The sequence below is a fragment of the Lytechinus variegatus genome, chromosome 2 (assembly GCF_018143015.1).
Source record: "Lytechinus variegatus isolate NC3 chromosome 2, Lvar_3.0, whole genome shotgun sequence".
NCBI lineage: Eukaryota > Metazoa > Echinodermata > Echinoidea > Temnopleuroida > Toxopneustidae > Lytechinus > Lytechinus variegatus.
The window spans coordinates 25,458,790-25,476,764 of record NC_054741.1 but is presented as its reverse complement, the minus strand read 5'-3'; the positions used below and the strand labels follow the sequence as shown (position 1 = coordinate 25,476,764).

At 37.1% G+C, this 17,975-nt stretch overlaps 1 protein-coding gene across 3 annotated transcripts in view; it reads right to left on the bottom strand.

Moving 5' to 3' along the window:
* LOC121407676 (rotatin-like) overlaps positions 1–17,975 on the bottom strand; it is a 57,571-nt gene that overhangs the window by 7,129 nt on the left and 32,467 nt on the right. For all 3 annotated transcript variants that reach the window (XM_041598858.1, XM_041598860.1, XM_041598859.1), the window contains exons 25-41: positions 17,164–17,239; positions 16,246–16,374; positions 15,294–15,386; positions 13,443–13,601; positions 12,965–13,060; positions 12,215–12,398; positions 11,627–11,685; positions 10,738–10,780; positions 9,897–10,086; positions 8,923–9,206; positions 7,944–8,072; positions 6,636–6,854; positions 5,513–5,677; positions 4,570–4,667; positions 3,863–3,940; positions 2,128–2,254; positions 519–706 (exon numbers count right to left, since the gene is read on the bottom strand). In XM_041598858.1, coding sequence (XP_041454792.1) covers positions 519–706; positions 2,128–2,254; positions 3,863–3,940; positions 4,570–4,667; positions 5,513–5,677; positions 6,636–6,854; positions 7,944–8,072; positions 8,923–9,206; positions 9,897–10,086; positions 10,738–10,780; positions 11,627–11,685; positions 12,215–12,398; positions 12,965–13,060; positions 13,443–13,601; positions 15,294–15,386; positions 16,246–16,374; positions 17,164–17,239 — 2,317 coding nt within the window. The remainder of the gene's footprint in view (positions 1–518; positions 707–2,127; positions 2,255–3,862; positions 3,941–4,569; positions 4,668–5,512; positions 5,678–6,635; positions 6,855–7,943; positions 8,073–8,922; positions 9,207–9,896; positions 10,087–10,737; positions 10,781–11,626; positions 11,686–12,214; positions 12,399–12,964; positions 13,061–13,442; positions 13,602–15,293; positions 15,387–16,245; positions 16,375–17,163; positions 17,240–17,975) is intronic.

Sequence of the window (17,975 nt, the reverse complement as noted above, 5' to 3'; positions counted from 1 at the left end):
GAAATGAAGTTTCATTCCTCCCTGAACACGTGGAATTCCATTATTTTAACATTTTGTGCTACAGGCAAGGAGGTCCCAATCGTCAAATTCATAAAAACTGAAATATTGTATAATACAAACAATAAAAAACAAAAGAAATAGTGAGTGAGTGACATCATCAACTCTGTCATTTGGATGTAACTGGCTCGTTCATATAAATGTTTTGTTAAAAATAAGCGAAACTTTGAAATGTCATAACTTTCTTATTTTACATCCGATTTTGATGAAATCTTCAGCATTGTGCTTGTCTGATTTTTCTTCATTGATTCAAATCAACATTTTTCTGAGGTGGACTTGACCTTTAAGAGCGACGTTAAGAACAACTGGTGATCCTTTCTTCTGGTAAATGATATTCACCGTTATTGTTCATTGGTGATAATAAAGCGCGTAAAAAAGGTTCACCAGGACGCTACAGTTGCTATTGGCGGGTTTAAAAAGAGGAATACTTTTCTTTCTTATTCATAAAAGTATCTTCTTACCTTCCATAAAACGTTCCTGCATTCCCCATACCAAACCAGATTGCCAAGGATAGAGAAGACCTGAGCTAGCATATCAGATTCTGATCCTTTCTCAACCTTTAATCTCTCCCTCTCAACCAGTCTTATCAGGTAATGAAGGATCGAGTTACCAGTCTGCCCAGGTCCACAAGAAGCAACTGCTGCACACACTGTAAAGTAAAAAAAATAAATAAAATTTAAAAAAAGAATAAAAATCAGTTGAATAATTCTTCCAAAATACACCATTATGATTATCCTTTATTCAATTCAATTGTTGTGATATATATATTTTTTTAATATATAATTGTTAGTGATTTTGTAACATACATATTTGAACACAGAAAATGGCACCATCACCATTATACCGTAGTCAGCAAGTGTCTTGTTATGGCCATGATCATTATCAATGCCATCGTTATTGTCATCATCATTATCATCAACATTTGTGTTATTAATATCATCACCATAACCAAAACCCATCACAACACTCATAACCTCACTGTTGTTCTCACATGCACATATACATCATGCAATGCTACAAAAACCATGGTATGAATTCGGCATTCGAAATCGCTTGCATTAAAGTCCCTTTATAACACATACGAACAAATCATCCTTCACATCCACCAAAAATGATTCAGCCACAGTAAATTTGTTATTTTTCTTAAACATAATTTTTTTTACTAGAATTTATAATCATTAACAAGTGGAATGCCTCTGGCCGTCTCACCTGCATCACGCGGTTCAATATAGCATCAGTGCTGACTTTGAAAACTACTCTAACTTGCACAAGATGTTCAGTGATACATGGTTACTTTTATGTCCACTTTTTATGAACTAGACCAATAAACTTACAGAGATATGATGGTTATTCAACAAAAAAACCCAACATGGCCAAAGTTCATTGACCTTACATGACCTTTGACCTTGATCATGTGACTTGAAACTCGCACAGGATGTTCAGTGATACTTGATTACTCTTATGTCCAAGATTCATGAATCAGATCCATAAACTTTCAAAGTTATGATGGTAATTCAACAGATACACCCAATTCGGCCAAAGTTCATTGACCTTTGACCTTGGTCATGTGACATGAAATGCGCACAGGATGTTCAGTGATACTTGATTACTCTAATGTCCAAGTTTAACGAACTAGACCAATAAACTTTCAAAGTTATGATGGTAATTCAACAGATACCCCCAATTCGGCCAAAGTTCATTGACCCTAAATGACCTTTGACCTTGGTCATGTGACATAAAACTCACGCAGGATGTTCAGTGATAATTGATTAACCTTATGTCCAAGTTTCATGAACTAGGTCCATATATTTTCTAAGTTATGATGACATTTCAAAAACTTAACCTCAGGTTAAGATTTGATGCTGACGCCGCCGCCGTCGGAAAAGGGGCGCCTAGTCTCACTCTGCTATGCAGGTGAGACAAAAACTTGAGATCCTTGTGAGAAAAAATAATAATCAGAAAATCCGACGAAACAAAGAGAAATATTGTGCTTGTAAATATCACCTAATTACATAATTCTGATTTACATCACATTATGCAAAAATGAATGTTTGAAGTACATAAACATACCAACAGGGCATCGGGCAGTGTAGGTGGTGAGTAGTAAGAGTGTAGTCATCATGAGCTTGACATCCAAACCAAGCCAAGCCCATAGTTTATGAATGGTTACACCCAAACCTGCTTGGTGAGCTGCCATCTGGGAATATAGAAGAATTATTTATGTTATTCACGTTGGTCAAACCAAGAAGTTTTCATGACTCGAGTTCGAACGAGGAACACATTCAGTCAAGCACCTGAGTAAATTCGAGTCACATTTCATAGAAAATTGCCTCGTTTCTTTTGCATGCCTCTCAAAAAGCAAGAATTATGTACTGCACATCTAACCAGACCAGATGCAGCAAAGTAACAATTAACATCACAATAGGATATTTCATTTTATATGACTTATATATACGAAGTCAAGAGGGAATCTTTTGTCTACATATTTGCAAGGAAGGACGAGCAAAGTGCATGCCTGACATACTTTCTGCTGGCGGCTTCAAACTTTGTTCAAAAGGGATTTTGTTTGCTGTTTACTCCATCTCATTTCAAACCTCCTTGGTCAGACATTTACTCTCACGACATTGTTCCTGTAATAATTCCTAAGTCCCCCCCCCTCCATGTGACTGTTACCCTGTCTCTATCTGAATGTATCTAAGGACATAAAAGATATAGGCCCGTATTCTGAAGTCAGGTTAAACTAAGGGCCTGGTCACACCGCCCGAGCATTGTTGGAGCGGTCGTGAAGCGGTAGGGAGAGATAGTTGAAATTCGCTCACCAAATTGGGGGAAAATATCGAAAAAAAAACAAAACAAAAAACAATCGAAATCGAAAATGGTGAACGGTAGTGAGCGGTGATGATTTTTTCTCTCTGCTCCACGACCGCTCCAACAACGCTCAGGCGGTGTGACCAGGCCTTTAGACCATGGTTTAACTCTGTGCTAAAATTATGGGAAGCCAAAAGTGTCAAAATGTGTATTGCATTGTATGTTTCTTATGTTTACTCTGCTCTTTCCTAGTTCTTTGATTGTGAAGACAATTATCTATTCAAAATTCCTAAACAACTGAGAATAATTAAAGAGTCAAATGAGCTGAAATATTATATCTCTACTGTTAGTGATTGTTGTCACAATTGACTTTCCATACTTAAACCACAACTTTAAACCTGAGTTTGAATTAAACCCGAATTCAGAATACGGGCTATAGGGTTGGGGTTAATATTCAGAAGAGGGTTTTTGTGGAATCATATGAAATTGTGAGGAAACTTATTTATTGCAGTTTTTTATGTTAGCTTGTTGGTAGGCTAAGATTGTGTGAGGTGTTATATCCCATCAAGAGGACTAATACATGGAGAAAAGGAAAACATGGCCTAGTCTCTTCTATTTCTCCAAAAAATCAAAAGATTTAAATGATAGTTGTGCATGTATATGTGAGGGAGATCTTTGCCGGAACATATTGGTATGGGATCACGTCCCTGGCAGGGTACAGTCTGCAGTAGCATGGGTCAAACGTGTCCCCTATAATACATCTATCAAAAAAAAAAATGCTACGATTCTCTTACAAATTAGGAGTGGAATATTTAGATTATTTTTGATGGCTAAGAATGTGATACCAGAAACATTCCACGATCTAGGAGCAATATTGTACCAACTGAGTTATTAACCAACAATGGCCTGGTAGAATTAGAGTTATCTATCAATAAAAATAACTAAATGAATATTTAATGATCAATTAGTGATTACTTGAATATCTCTTTATGATTACCTTGACATCATGGCTGTTCACCATAATACTGTTTAGAAGATCAAAGGAAGAATGGAGCTCGATGAACAATGGATCCTCCTGTAAACAATATACAAGTAAAACAATATATATTACATTTTTTAGTTTGTTCCTTTAGTATAGGTTTTCAAAGAACTGTCATGTAGTTTTTATGTTTATTACTCAATGATCAATATTTGAGAAATCAATTATCATTGACTTCATCATCAACAAAATCATCATCATCGTCGTCATTGTCATCATCATCATCGTCATTGACATCATCATCATCACCATCATCATCAACATCATCATCACCATCATCATCATCATCATCATCACCACCATCATCATCATCACCATCATCACCATCATCATCATCATCACCATCATCACCATCATCACCATCATCATCATCATCATCATCATCATCATCACCATCATCATCAGTACACCTCAGTAACATTTCCCCTACAGCGAGCCAAAAACAGCTGTTTTATTCAATTTAATTCAAACCACCTATATGTAGCTGTTACAAAAAATGTTTAAATGGATGTTTTTGACACGCTGTACGGCCGCCGTAGGGGAAATGTGACTGATGTATTATCATCATCATCATCATCATCATCACCAGCAGCAGAAGCAGCAGTAGTTTCATCATCATCATTCATCATCATCCTCTTCCTCCTTATCATCATCACTATCAATACCTTCTTCTTAGCACCAGTCTTATCCATGTGAAGACTCTCTAAGGTGAGTTTGGCGTGAATTTGTTTCAGAGTGTCAACAGTGGTCTCAACTAGCCCAGCTGAAAGAATAAAGCAATACAAAATCTCCTGTATTTACAAATAAAGGTATAAAAGTAAATGAAGTGACAACGCCACCAAAAAGATTCAATTGAAGCGGATTAGTTCTTAAATCCAGAATCAATCAAGATAGAACAGCTCTAATATCATAGGTTCATGCTAAGGAAGTGAGCATGCAGTCTTGCCTATAGGCTGAGTGATGTCACCCTACTTAAACCCTTAGTTTAAAGGGGGGGGGGGGCAATTTGACCCCCTCCCCAATTAAAAACTTGATCTGAAAGCGTTGTTATAATAAGGTTAATGTCATGTACAGGATAAAGTTTTTATAATTTCTTAATCTGCTATGATGATTTATTTGTTTCATCTTGTAAATCAATGTTAAAAGCAACTATAGATGATATATCTTTGAATTTAATGATTGAGGGCATATTGCAATTTTGTCTCCTTATGGGAAGTGTGTCATTTGCCCCCATAGTTGCAGTTTAATTTCTTTAAATTTCATGATACGACAGGACAGCCATGATTGGGCAATTGTTTTTTTTTAAAGCATCACAGTTTGAAATTGACAGTATTTGTACAATGCTTGCTGAATTTATCAGACACCTATGATATCTGCATAACAAATTGTTTTGTAATGCAATACTTGCATCTACTTTACACCTCTAAATAAAACCTTTGTAAAAGTCATTGTGTATGTAAACCGAATATTGAATGTGTCTGATAAACTCAGCAAGAACTGTTTGAATACTGTAAATTTCAAAGTGTGATGCCTCTAAACTGTCAAGTGTTATACCCATTACATAAAATTGCTTGATTATTTGATTAAAATAGAGGGTTTTTCACTAACCAGCTAGTGCTTGGTTCTTGGCTGTATCTGAGATGGAGAGGAGGACCTTGAGAGCCGAGAAGACGGCTGGTTTCTCCTGGGCTAGACCTGGTCCAGTAGACCTAGGAAGGGAACCATCGTAGGCCTTCAACAAGGTCTCACCTAACTCATTACCAGTAGAGGTACCTGATGGTAATGGTAACAAAAAAAAAACAATATAAATAATGATAATATCCTCTTTACCAGGTCCTTCGGAGAGGACCTTAAGCCGTCGGTCCTGTGGTTGTTTGCTTACAAGCATCCATGCTTTCTTAGCAATCAGGTAAAAAAAACACTACCATTTACCATTTAATACTAGTACTAATAATACTAACACTGCTAACAACAACAACCACAACAATAACAATGATAATAATACTCCTCTACTGCGCTTCACACTTGGTATCATATTAACCCGGCTGTAGATGAGCCGCCATAATGGTGATAAAGAGTTCAAGAAATAAATCCTACTGGGTACCCATTCACTTCACCTGGGTCAAGTGCAGTACAATGTGGGTAAATTTCTTGCTGAAGGAAAACACGCCATGGCTGGGATTCGAACCCACGTCCGCCTGATTGAAAGACGAGATTCGTAACCACTAGACCACGACACCCCAAGGTATACAGTATTAATGGTGGAGAGAGAGAAAGAAACATCAAGAATTGAAAAGGAGGTAAAGAGGTATAAACTTTATAAATAATAATAACCAAACATGCTGCATATATAATTCAATTCAATGTTTCTTAGCACTGCAAACCATTTCAAGTGTAAGTCCAAACATTCAAGGAATTTTTTTCTAATGGGTACCAATTTATTAGACATGAGTAGAGAGTGGCAAATGTAGATAAATGCCTTGCCAAATAAAGCAGGTGCAGCAGTGGGATTTGAACTCTGGACCTTGTGGTTCAGAGTCAGGAGACTTATCCACTGAGCTACAACTCAGGTACATTTAGTAAAAGAAAACAGAGTAATGGATAGATAGAGGAAAGCAGTAGAGAAATTGATAAATGAATGGATAATTAAGTAAACGAATTAGTATTTCATTGTAAATAATTTAACAAAATATACAATCAATTATTGCTTGAACATCAAAATTATACCAACCTTCCTGATCTTTTCTCTCATCGAGCAGCCCTGCCAGGAGAGATTTCTCATCTCGACCTTCTGCTGCTGCCTCCTCGTACCCCTCCTCAAGGCTCCTGGTAGATGATCTCCTTGTCTCCTCCTCCTGCTCCGCCTTGGTAAGGATGGTGGAGAGGAAGTTGAGAGCGGTGATGCGGGTGGATGCAGGACTGGGCTTGCTTACTACGGAGATGATGCAATCTACAACAAGTAATAGTAGTAACAATGACATGCTGGTCACTATAATAGCTACAATACTACTTTTGCTTTCAACTTCTTCAACTAGTTAATACCAGTGCCACTTCTACCAAGGCTATTACCATTACTACTACTACTGTTACTGTCATCACCAACACCACTTCTATTACATTTACAGCTACCAAACAGGGGGAGGGAGAATCCGACCCTCTCCCCCTTTGAAAGTTACCGCAAACATTTTAAATGGGAATATATGGTCCATAAAAAGTGAGGGCCTTTTTTTGCTTGTCAAATTTTAAGTGGATAAAATAACCTTCATTTTTTTGTTGAAAAACTTTTTTTTTTTGGGGGGGGGGCTTGTTAAATTTTTAAATGTGTGCCCCCCCCTTGGAAAATCCTGTATTCATCCCTGCTACCAACACCACCATCATCACCACTACCACTTATCCCACTCCCACAACTAAGACACTAAATATACGTAGAAATATACAACACAAGTCATTTTTGACTGCCCATCCTTGAATTAATATGTTTCAGATGATGCATATACATGAACTTTCAGAAATGCAGGAGACAAAAAAGGAGAAAAATATTGTTATTCACATCAGCGTATCTGTTTGTTTGATTGATTGATTCATGTGATATATATATGATCAGCTGGGATGCCATGATCTCTGTTGCTATAAAATAGTAGCAACATCTGTCAAATGTTTTCTAAACCATCAGAGGCATTTTGAGATAGGCAAGATTTCAGCATCAGTGATTGAAAATCTGTGATTTCAGCACTTGTTATGATGTTGCAATTGGGAGGGATGACATTTCAGCACTTATCCCAGCATCAAAATTAGAAAACAGAGTACGATTTCAGCACTAGTTATGAAGCCAGCCCTATCTGTACATTAAAACCTAACCTCCAAAACTTAATAAACCCTAATCCTTATCTATACATTATTCTGAAACAAAAACCTAATCCTAACCCTATGCCCTCTGAGATAATAAGACTGGGGCAATTGTCGCAAGAGAAAATGTTGTGTCACCCTACTGCCACCATCATCACTGCTTTAGCATTTTTTGGTAGGGGGAGTTCCTTACCAGTGATATAATTCCAGCTCTTTCCAAGGAGACTATTAAGATGTTCTAACCCTGAAAGGTGAGCAAGGGTTGTCAGGAACTCAAATGATATCCTCCAAAGTTCATGGATTTCACCTAACAGCTTAGTATCTGTATCAGAAAAGTAAAAAAAATGCATATTTGTATTTTTCATATCAATTATGGTAATTGAAATTTAGTCTTTTGAATATGCCCAACATCTACACAACCACATATTTCCACACTGATCTCATCTCATTTTGTATTCATATCCAATACATATGAAGCAAAAGTAATATACAGTTTTGCATGTATGTGGCATGTATGAATAGACATTCACTTTACCTACCAATGAGTAAATGATATCATAGTTTCTTGACCTACTTTTCAAGCATCCATAGAAAAAGTCACATAAAAAAACAAATTTTTTGTGAAGACTTATTAAGTGATCTTACAGTTAAAAACAAAAATATCAACTTCTTCTGTGATAGCATATCACAGTATCAAAGAAATCAACTGAAAGAGAGAGTGACACAAGGAGAGGAGTCCTGTTTACTGATACAGGAAACAAAATTACAAGGGACTATTGATTTTCGTTGTTGTTGGAACACTCAGAAGAACATATCCCGCAAAAAAATAGATTTTAACACACTAGTATTTCAATCAAACACTGAGCAGGTGTGCTACATCATTTTCTTACCCTCCAATTAAGGGTTTTGCTAAATAATGTAACAAACAGAGGGTTTACGAGTCGATGCACAAAGAGTTGAATTACGGGTACATGCCCAAATCAATCGCTCCCTTGAATTTTTATGAGTATTTTGAGCTGAAAAGAATTTACATTGCCTGAAGCCTACAACATAACTTAAAATACTCTAAATAGAGCAACTTGAAGAACTTCTGCCTAGGATACAAAATACCTATAACACATTTATGGTTAACACTTATCAGGGATATCTGAAATGTAATAGGAGATCCTGACCTCCTTGTTCTGGCAGCTGAATGGCAAGAAGCCGACAACACTTGGCAATGAGCTTCCCATCATGCAATGCATCAAGCAAGGTGGGTGTGTCCTGTTGCAAGCAAGCCAGATACAGCCTGAGGACAGCTGCACACATAGAGGTCTGTCTGCACAGCTGTACCTGGCTGGCGTAGTGGGATTTGGGGGAGTGGCGAGGGTCCGTTGGCAAGGGGGTGTGGTCTGCAGACGAAGAAGAGGGTGTGGCTTCTTGGAGGAGTGACTGAATGCGGTTGACATTGATGAGTCTGGAATGATAAAAAATTATACCTGGATGAAATGTCTTCTGCGTGCAATCAAGATTTAGGAATTTTACGATTTCTAGGTTTGAAGACAGACATTATCCACTTTTTTATGTGCTTTTTCTTGTACTTATCTTTACTTCTTTTTTTCTGTTTTTAAATGCCTTGAGCATTTATTCAAAATGAGGAATAGACACTATATAAATCCAATCTTTTATTATCATTATTTTAACATTGTTGATTTTGAAGCATATGACATATAACTTCAGAAATTTGTATGTAAAACAATGTGATTTAATCAAATCACTGTCACTTTCTGTAAAGCCAACCAAGCTCTATAAACACATGTTACTTTGAATCAGGGTAAATTAAGTACACAATGGAAATGTACGAACTCAAAGGAGACATGTGCGGCCTGTTTCATAAAACTTGTAATAACAAATTAACAATAACAATTTTTCTTAAGCTACAGAAATCATTCAATTTGATTGGCTGAGTGATAGTAATTTTGTCACAGAAAGTGTGCATTTGATATTTTTAACAAATCTTTATATAAAAGGACACTGGAACAGATTGTGTGTGCATTTATGCTTTAAAAGACCTATGAAAGGGTTTATTAAAAACCACGATTACAAATGTACAATTGTTAATTCCTGCCAAAGATGCAAAGAAATGATGGAAATATTAAGCTTTTACCCTTGTAAAGTCTGGAGGATGTTTTCCTTGGTAACCGCATGCACCGCATCACTTGGTATGACGGCTAGGAGGTTGGCGAGGAGACACGTTGTAGAGGTCACTAGACCAGGGGTGACCACGCTCTCAAAGCGACCTACCGTGATCCCAGAGGAGGAAGAGGAGACAGTGTCTTGGGACGATATGGAATGACCTTAACAAGAAAGAAAAAATAGGATGTTCTCATTAACTGCCCACATGGTTCAACCTTAGACCTTTTCTCATTCCATCCACATGTGGACATTGATCCGCAAGGGTTTGCCACTGGCGTCGATCCTGGGCAATGAGGACTACTTCGTTCCAAGTTGCGTCCCGATCAGTAAGGTCTCTTTTAGTTGTTCTCCACCACGTTAGATGCGGTCTCCCTCTTTTCCTTTTCCCTCCTTCTGGTTTCCATGTAACAGCCGTCCTGACTACGCTGCTTTCTGGCATCCTTAGTACGTTTATATGGTTTGTAAGTTCTATTTTTTCAATTTCAACATGCAAGCTCACAATTGATTTAAATGCAGTATTAAGATAACAGAGAAAATGGTAATAGATATGATGGGTAATTGCACCTAAATTAAATTAAATAATTGTCCATAACACTCTTTCAGGGGATAATGCAAATTTGTGAAATGTCTCAATTGTTTATGTTTCCTTCAACTATTTTTAAAAAAAAGTGTCACCGAGATGTTCAAAATGACTCTAATGATAAAAATTAACACAATTTTCGTTTTAATTTGAATTAATTCATTCATTTACTTATTCACTTAGCTCTTTCCCTGTTATTATGATTAAAGATTAATTGTCAGGAATGACATACCTTCTGGTGATCTCATTTCTAGATGTGTCCTCGCTCTATCATCCTGAATAAACATACAAACAAAGAATGGGATAAGTGACAAATAGAGAAACATTGCAACAATAATTGTTCTTAATCATGAAATACAATATTACATTTCTCGGATGTTATGCAGATATTCCATGATATGCAAATGTGATATGTGCACTTTGACCTCTTGACTTACGGAGTCTCACACTACATGTATTCTATTTTCAGGTGGCAATAGATACGTAATGGACGATTTCAAGTATGGTGTTCAAATAGGGTGTTGCTGTTGTCACAACACCAACACCTGCCACAACACCGTACTTGAAATAAGGCTAGTGTTGGGGTTGACCTCGGAAAAAATGACATATTTTGTGTTGAATGTCATCTGCTGAACCGAGCATTACAGCTGGTATTGAAGATCTACGTGTGATTTCCCCATTCACCAACACCAACCACCAGGGATTGGGAAAACCATGATTTCAAGTTCGGCGTTGGTGTTGATGATCTACAGTTCATGAAGAGGTGGAGAACAAGATGAAACATCCCTGTAAAATTAGCGTTAACGGTTAAGATGATGCAAATTATTAATATTTTTTTCCTTTCGGATTCTTGCGGTGAATTTAGCCTTTGCATTCTGTACGATAACATTTTGCTGCAATTTCTCCGATTTCACTTTCGTTGTTAAAATTTTCTCACACGCAGTTGATATGATCGTCAGCGTAGGGCAGAGGTATGATGTCATAAGTTATTGATTACGTGATCGGTATCGTTCCTCTGAATCCAGCTCGGTTCAGCGGCCTTATCATGCTGTCAACTCTAACACCAAACACAGAATCACCCAATATCTCAAAATGAATGAATGTTCAATGCATGTTTTTACCTGTGACCTCTGACCTCCTGATTGACTTGGTCTTACACTGCCTTCATTCTCTGATGAATCTGTAGAAAGAAAAAAAATGGAAGAAAAAAATAAAACAAGAAAAATGATTCTTCTTAGCTTCAATATTCAATATTATTAATAGTAAGTTACAAGATTAATCAACTGGAATAGAAATTGATGATAATAGGGAACAAAACTACGAGAGAGATAGAAAAAAAACAACAACAACCAAGCATACATATAAACATAAAGAAGAAAGAACACAAGAGAGAGATAGATCAATAGATAGAAAGAATGATAGCGAGAAGGGGTGAAAAGAGACGGTGGGAGAAAGAAAATAGAAAGAGAAAGAGAAGGGAGTCAAAACAAAGATGACAAAAGCAATGCAATAAAAGGAATGTTATGAAAGAGACTGAAGGAAAAACAAATTCACATGTCAAAGTGGCAGTAGGCTACAATAAATAAGACATGCAGACAAAAGATTGATTTTCAAAACATCCTTTGCCCTCATCCATATCTTGATTCCATTAACTGCACACCAAGCCTCTAATGATCCCTCCCCCTCCCACACTGATGAAAGTCACTAACCTGGTGTGGTGAGTGTAGGTGGTCCACTCTGTGTGCTTGACGATGGCAGAGTGGAATCTTCCACTATGCTGATGGGTTGGATGGTAGCATCCGGGTAGTAGTGGGTGAACATGGTTGCTACCTCAGGAAAGAAGCGATGGTACTGGAGTAGAGCACTGACTGCAGAGAGTCCAGCAATACCGATCTAAACAAGGATGAATTATCAACCAGATGGTTTTCATCATGTTTTGATTATTAAAAGTGTTCAACAAGGTAGCTTTTTTACTTTTTGTTTTTTATTGTTTTTTCGATGGAAATCATTCCATAATTAATTCTGATCATAAACAAGGCAAAATCCATTAAGTTTAATCAGTAAAAGTAGAAATAATGATACATCTATGAATTTTGGATAAATACACAATTTGCATTGGATTTGTACATGAAATCACGTTTATGAGCAATTTTGGGTCTGACATGCACTTACATAATGTTGCATAATGTCGTAACCGCGTACCCGGGCGTCACAAATTTGGTCCCAAAATTTGCGCAAGACTTGAAAGTAAATAATAGTCAGTGAGCGGCGAGGTCAAAAAATTTTGCGCGGCAGATATCGCGAAAATTGTCGAGGCCCCCCCCCGGAAAAGTCAGGGTTAATATTAACAAAAACATAATGCTGATGTGGCTAAACACCCCCTCCTCCTTTCTCAAACACTCAAATATATTCAAATAAGTGAAAAAAAATAACCCACCTGACAAACATCATCAACTCACCTTTTGTTGGTTGTCAGAGTGTCTGGACTTCTGACCTTTGGGTGGGTCATCTGATTTAAATGGCTGCAGCAGGAGGTTAGCAAGAAAAGATGCTGCCTGCACGGTAAATAGAAAGAATTGTAGGTAAGAAATAAAGAAGTATATATTGCCAATGTTGCTTGCGCCATCTTCTATAACATAAACACAATATTGGGATGGCAAGAGCCCCTCTAACAAAGAGTATTGATAACCAATCTATAAAAAGAAGAAATATAACACTATGATTTATCATCTATAAGTATGCACTGGAAAAAAAAGATAATCATCCAATTCGATGATGCCTGAAAGAGTATAAAGGTTTCTCTCACAGAGAGAAGAAGAAGAAATCATGGCATCCCTTTCCTTGTTTTTTTTTTAAATAAGAAATCAGATTCTTAACTAGACACGGAGCTATCATAAATATGTTCATACCGAGATGGAAATATAGGATCAAAATTACCTGTTGCCTAACTACACTGCATTCTGAATGATCAAGGAGAACAGAGAGAGCCAGGCCCCAAACGCCACCTGTTCGCTGCTGGAAGCAGGTTGCTATGGCAACACAACCCTGCTCGCTGGAGGCTAAGGATGCAGCGATTCCAAGACCAGCAGCACGCACCTAAGATTGTTAATATGAAACAAATTAATGATAAATTTGAAATTTGCTGTGTTGACATCAGCAGAATTTTATACATGTACTTCTTAAAATGCATTTCCTATTCAATTTTGTTGTTGGTGGTGATTTTTTACCTGATTGCTAAGAAAACATGAATGCCTGGAAGCAAGCAACCAGAGGACCAACATCTTAAGGTCCTCTCCGAGAGACCTGGTAATGAGGATTAATGCCTTACCAAAGGGCACTAGCGCACCAAGTGGGAATTGAACCCGGGTCACTGGAATCCGAAACCCCCGCTCTATTGACTGAGTTATCCCGCCTCCTTGAATTGTGATTGCATGATATATAATTTTCTGTATTAACCCTATCTAGGCCGGGGGGGGGGGCCTCGGAGGCCCCCCTCAACGAATCGCGCAATATTTTCGCCGTGCGAAATTTTTTGACCACGCCGCTCACTGACTTTTTACTTTCAAGTCTTGCGCAACTTTTGAGACCAATTTTGCATCACCCGGGTACGTGGTTCCGAAATTACGCAACATTATGTAAGTGCATGTCAGACCGAAAATTGCTCAAAAACGTGATTTCGTGTACAAAGTCAATGCAAATTGTGTTTTCAACCAAAATTCATAAATGTATGATTATTTTTAGTTTTTCTAGTCTAAATGTATTCATTTTATGCTTTTTATGATCACAGAAGAGTCCCCAACAAATTTCATTGAAAAAACAATGAAAAACAAAAGGTCAAAAAAAACAAAGAAATACATAAGAAATTGCAAAAAACAATATAATACATAAGAAAATGATTTGATATCACAATTTTTTTCATGTACACTTGTTAAGGACACCACAAAGAGTTTCTGTACCAAAAATTAGTACATTTGGAGCTTTATTTAGGGAGTTAGATGGAAAAGTATGATTTCGCATACTAATTACGCATAAATTAGCATAATCACTTAATAGCGATTCGCATGAAATAAATTACTATACAATCTTGTAGATTATGCCCAAGGCAACCCGCGTGCCAAATTTCGGCGCGATCGCGCGGTCGATGGCCGAGATCTTAGGGGGGGGCCTGGGAGGCCCCCCCCCAGCCATAGGAACTCCCAAAATACCCCGGCCTAGATAGGGTTAAGCAATAGTACCCATTTTCACTGGGAATAAAGCCATGTTAATTTGACACTTCTACCTTTACCTTGCACTTGTTTCATTATAAAATCCTGCAACGTGTTTATTGACTATATTTCATTTTTAAATGTCATCTCATAAAATTCATAAGAAACATATTAAATTATTTTGAGTCAATACCACCAAAAACAGCTGAAAAACAACTTTTAGTGGTCTAATACTGCGGTAAATACCATAAATACCAAACTGCTAAAAACATTTGAATTTTATTCTTGATCAGATATGCACCAATAAAACCATGATTATAAAATAGGTTTTGAAAGTCTTTTCTCTATGAATTGGACAATTCATTGCATGCAAGCAGAACACATTACATATATACATAGAGCAAACACATGCGTTATATACACTATGGAAATTTTCAATATACGTAATGTATGAAGAAACACATTCATCTTAATTTTGTTGAAGAAAACATAATTACTGGAAAAAAAATATTGGTAGCTCTGCAATTTCAATATTGAGATCAAACATTTTAATATATTTTTGGAACGAATCAAATTATATTACCTCAGGGTCTCTGTATGAGAGCAAAGGTGTAAGCCATGAAAACCCAGGTTCTGATGAACCCTTGCTGGTGTACAGCCAATCCATAGGCCAACTCTGTAAAATACATGCATATGAAAAACAAGAAAAGAAAAGGAAATGCTGAATTGTAATGAATCCTTCCTTCACTGTAAGATTGATATTTTTTTAAATACTTGATTAATTTGATCCTGTAAACTTCATGCCTTCTCATTGGGTAATTTCAAGTACAGTGTTCGGTGTTGGTGTTGAGAGTGTGAAAGGACTGCTGAACCGAGCTCCAACACCGAGCTGGAGCGATACCGATCGCGTTATCAATAGCCTATAACGTCACGCCTGTGCTGCTGATCATCTCAACTTTACGCGAGAAATCTCAACGACGAAAATGAAATCAAGGAGAAATTGCCATAAAATCTTATTGTTTAGAGTGCAAAGGTTAAAATCACTGCAAGAATTAGAAAGCGTAAATATTATTTTTAATTAAAATCTATAAAACTCTAATGATTTGCGCTCATCTTAACTGTAAAAGATAATTTTACGGGGATGTTTCATCATGTTCGCCGCCAGTTCGTGAGCTACAGTTCATCAACACCAACATCGAACTTGAAATCGTGATTTTCCCGATCCCTGGGGGTTGGTGTTAGTGAATAGGGAATTTGCACGTAGATCCTCAACACCAGCCGCAGTGCTGGATTCAGCAGACAACATTCAAAACTGCCGGAAATACGTCATATTTTCTGAGGTCAATCACAACACCAGCCTGATTTCAAGTACGGTGTTGTGGCTGGTGTAAACAGTAGATTTCAACACCATTATTGCACTGTGTGAAAAAAAGTTGCAGAATCTGATAAGTGTGTATGACAATGAAGTTAGAAACTTGAGGAATAAAGAACAAGAGAGGGGGATGGGGAGGAGGGGGAAGAGAGAGAAACCATACCTTGTCTACTGCCCTTGCTGCCATCTCTCTGGTTAGGTGTAGTAGACACAATGTAGCACTCTTAGTCACTCCCTTGCCCATGTAAGACATTGCTGTACCACCTCTGCCAACATGAAATGCTGATACAACCTGTAAAATACCGATATGATAACACAGCAAGACATAACTCTCTGAACGATCACTGAAAGATGACAATACTTCTAATTCTAAGTGGATGTCTCAGTAACTATCTAAAATACATTGTGTTGTGCAATCATGTATGTTTTGGTCATATGATAAAAAACAATAACTGTAACAAGTCTCAGTAACATCTACCTGCAATTTCAAGGTAAATATTCTTAAAAGACCTTTTTAGGTCCTTTGCAGGTCTTTATGAATCTATCAACATTCATGCAATGTCTCCGAGTCTATCTGGACAGTCAGCATATATCGCAAAAATATAACAGATCACAACTAAAAAGAGGTATAGATGTTTTGCCAACGTCCCTGCAGAACCTTGGTGTAATGGTCATCACCTGTTTCTGGGGATGTCGCAGAATACTCTCTGAGAAACACGTTGCCTAGTGTGGCATTGAAAGCCATTTTGTGGTCTCATGATTCACTGTGACAGCCTTGACTGACATGCTGCAGCAGTCACTGAGGTGCCCTTTTCTTGACCATAAACAGAATGATGAATTTATTAAACTCTTTCTTGTGGTATATGGCATACAGTAAATGATCTTTTGTGATGGTTTAGCCTGTAAGAAAGGTTCACCAGTCATTCTTAAAGTCGCTCTTTACTTACAAAGTGCTTTATGAAACACCCCCGGGAACCTACTTCTACATACTGTATATCATTTTTTTGTGATTTATTGTGTTTCCTTGAGAGCATATTGAAACTTCAGACTTAGATAAGAATATCTCTTTTTCTATATTTACCTCTTGGAGCGATTTGAGCATTTGCTGACACAATGTGAGGCTATCACCATCTGCCCAGTCTAAACTCCAACCAGGTCTATAAATGGGATAATACAACAAAGTATTAATTAAACATTTCTGCAATATATATCAAAGCAAGATATCAACTCTGTGAATAGAATTGTAGAATTCTTGGTGAACTGGAAAATTTTGGGTTTAACCCAAATAAATTGAAACATTATATAACTTGGGGGGATTTTGGCAATTTTGTTGGTAGATTTTTTTGTTGTTGCAAATATGCAAAAAAAAATTAGAGCAAATTCATATGCTTATTTGCATCATTAATCAATAAAAAATCTAAACAATTATTATTTCACTATATGTAGTCTCGTATTTTTCATCCATCTCTATACGTGTGAAAATTTTCGCTGTGATCTCGCAATCAGCGGCCGAGATCTGAAGGGGGGGGGGTCAAATCGACCACCCCCCGTATATTCTGATATAAAATAGCCCAGTTAAATTTAGATTACCCCCCCCATCAAGCAACACACAGGTGTAATATTTCTGCAAGAGGGCAGCTGTATTTTTTCAGTATCTTTGTAATTTACATTACATAATGCTGCAACAAGTATAACAATACTTGTATCCAATGGACAAATGTCCCTGATGAAACTAACAATATTGTATATAATGCATGTCAGGTTTGCATTTCACTATACTATATAGTATATCTATATCGTTTTGTATATCTAATCGTTTTGTGATAAAAATATATTTGAACAAAATTGGTAACTGACTTGAACTAAAAACCAAACTAGATATACAAGACTTTG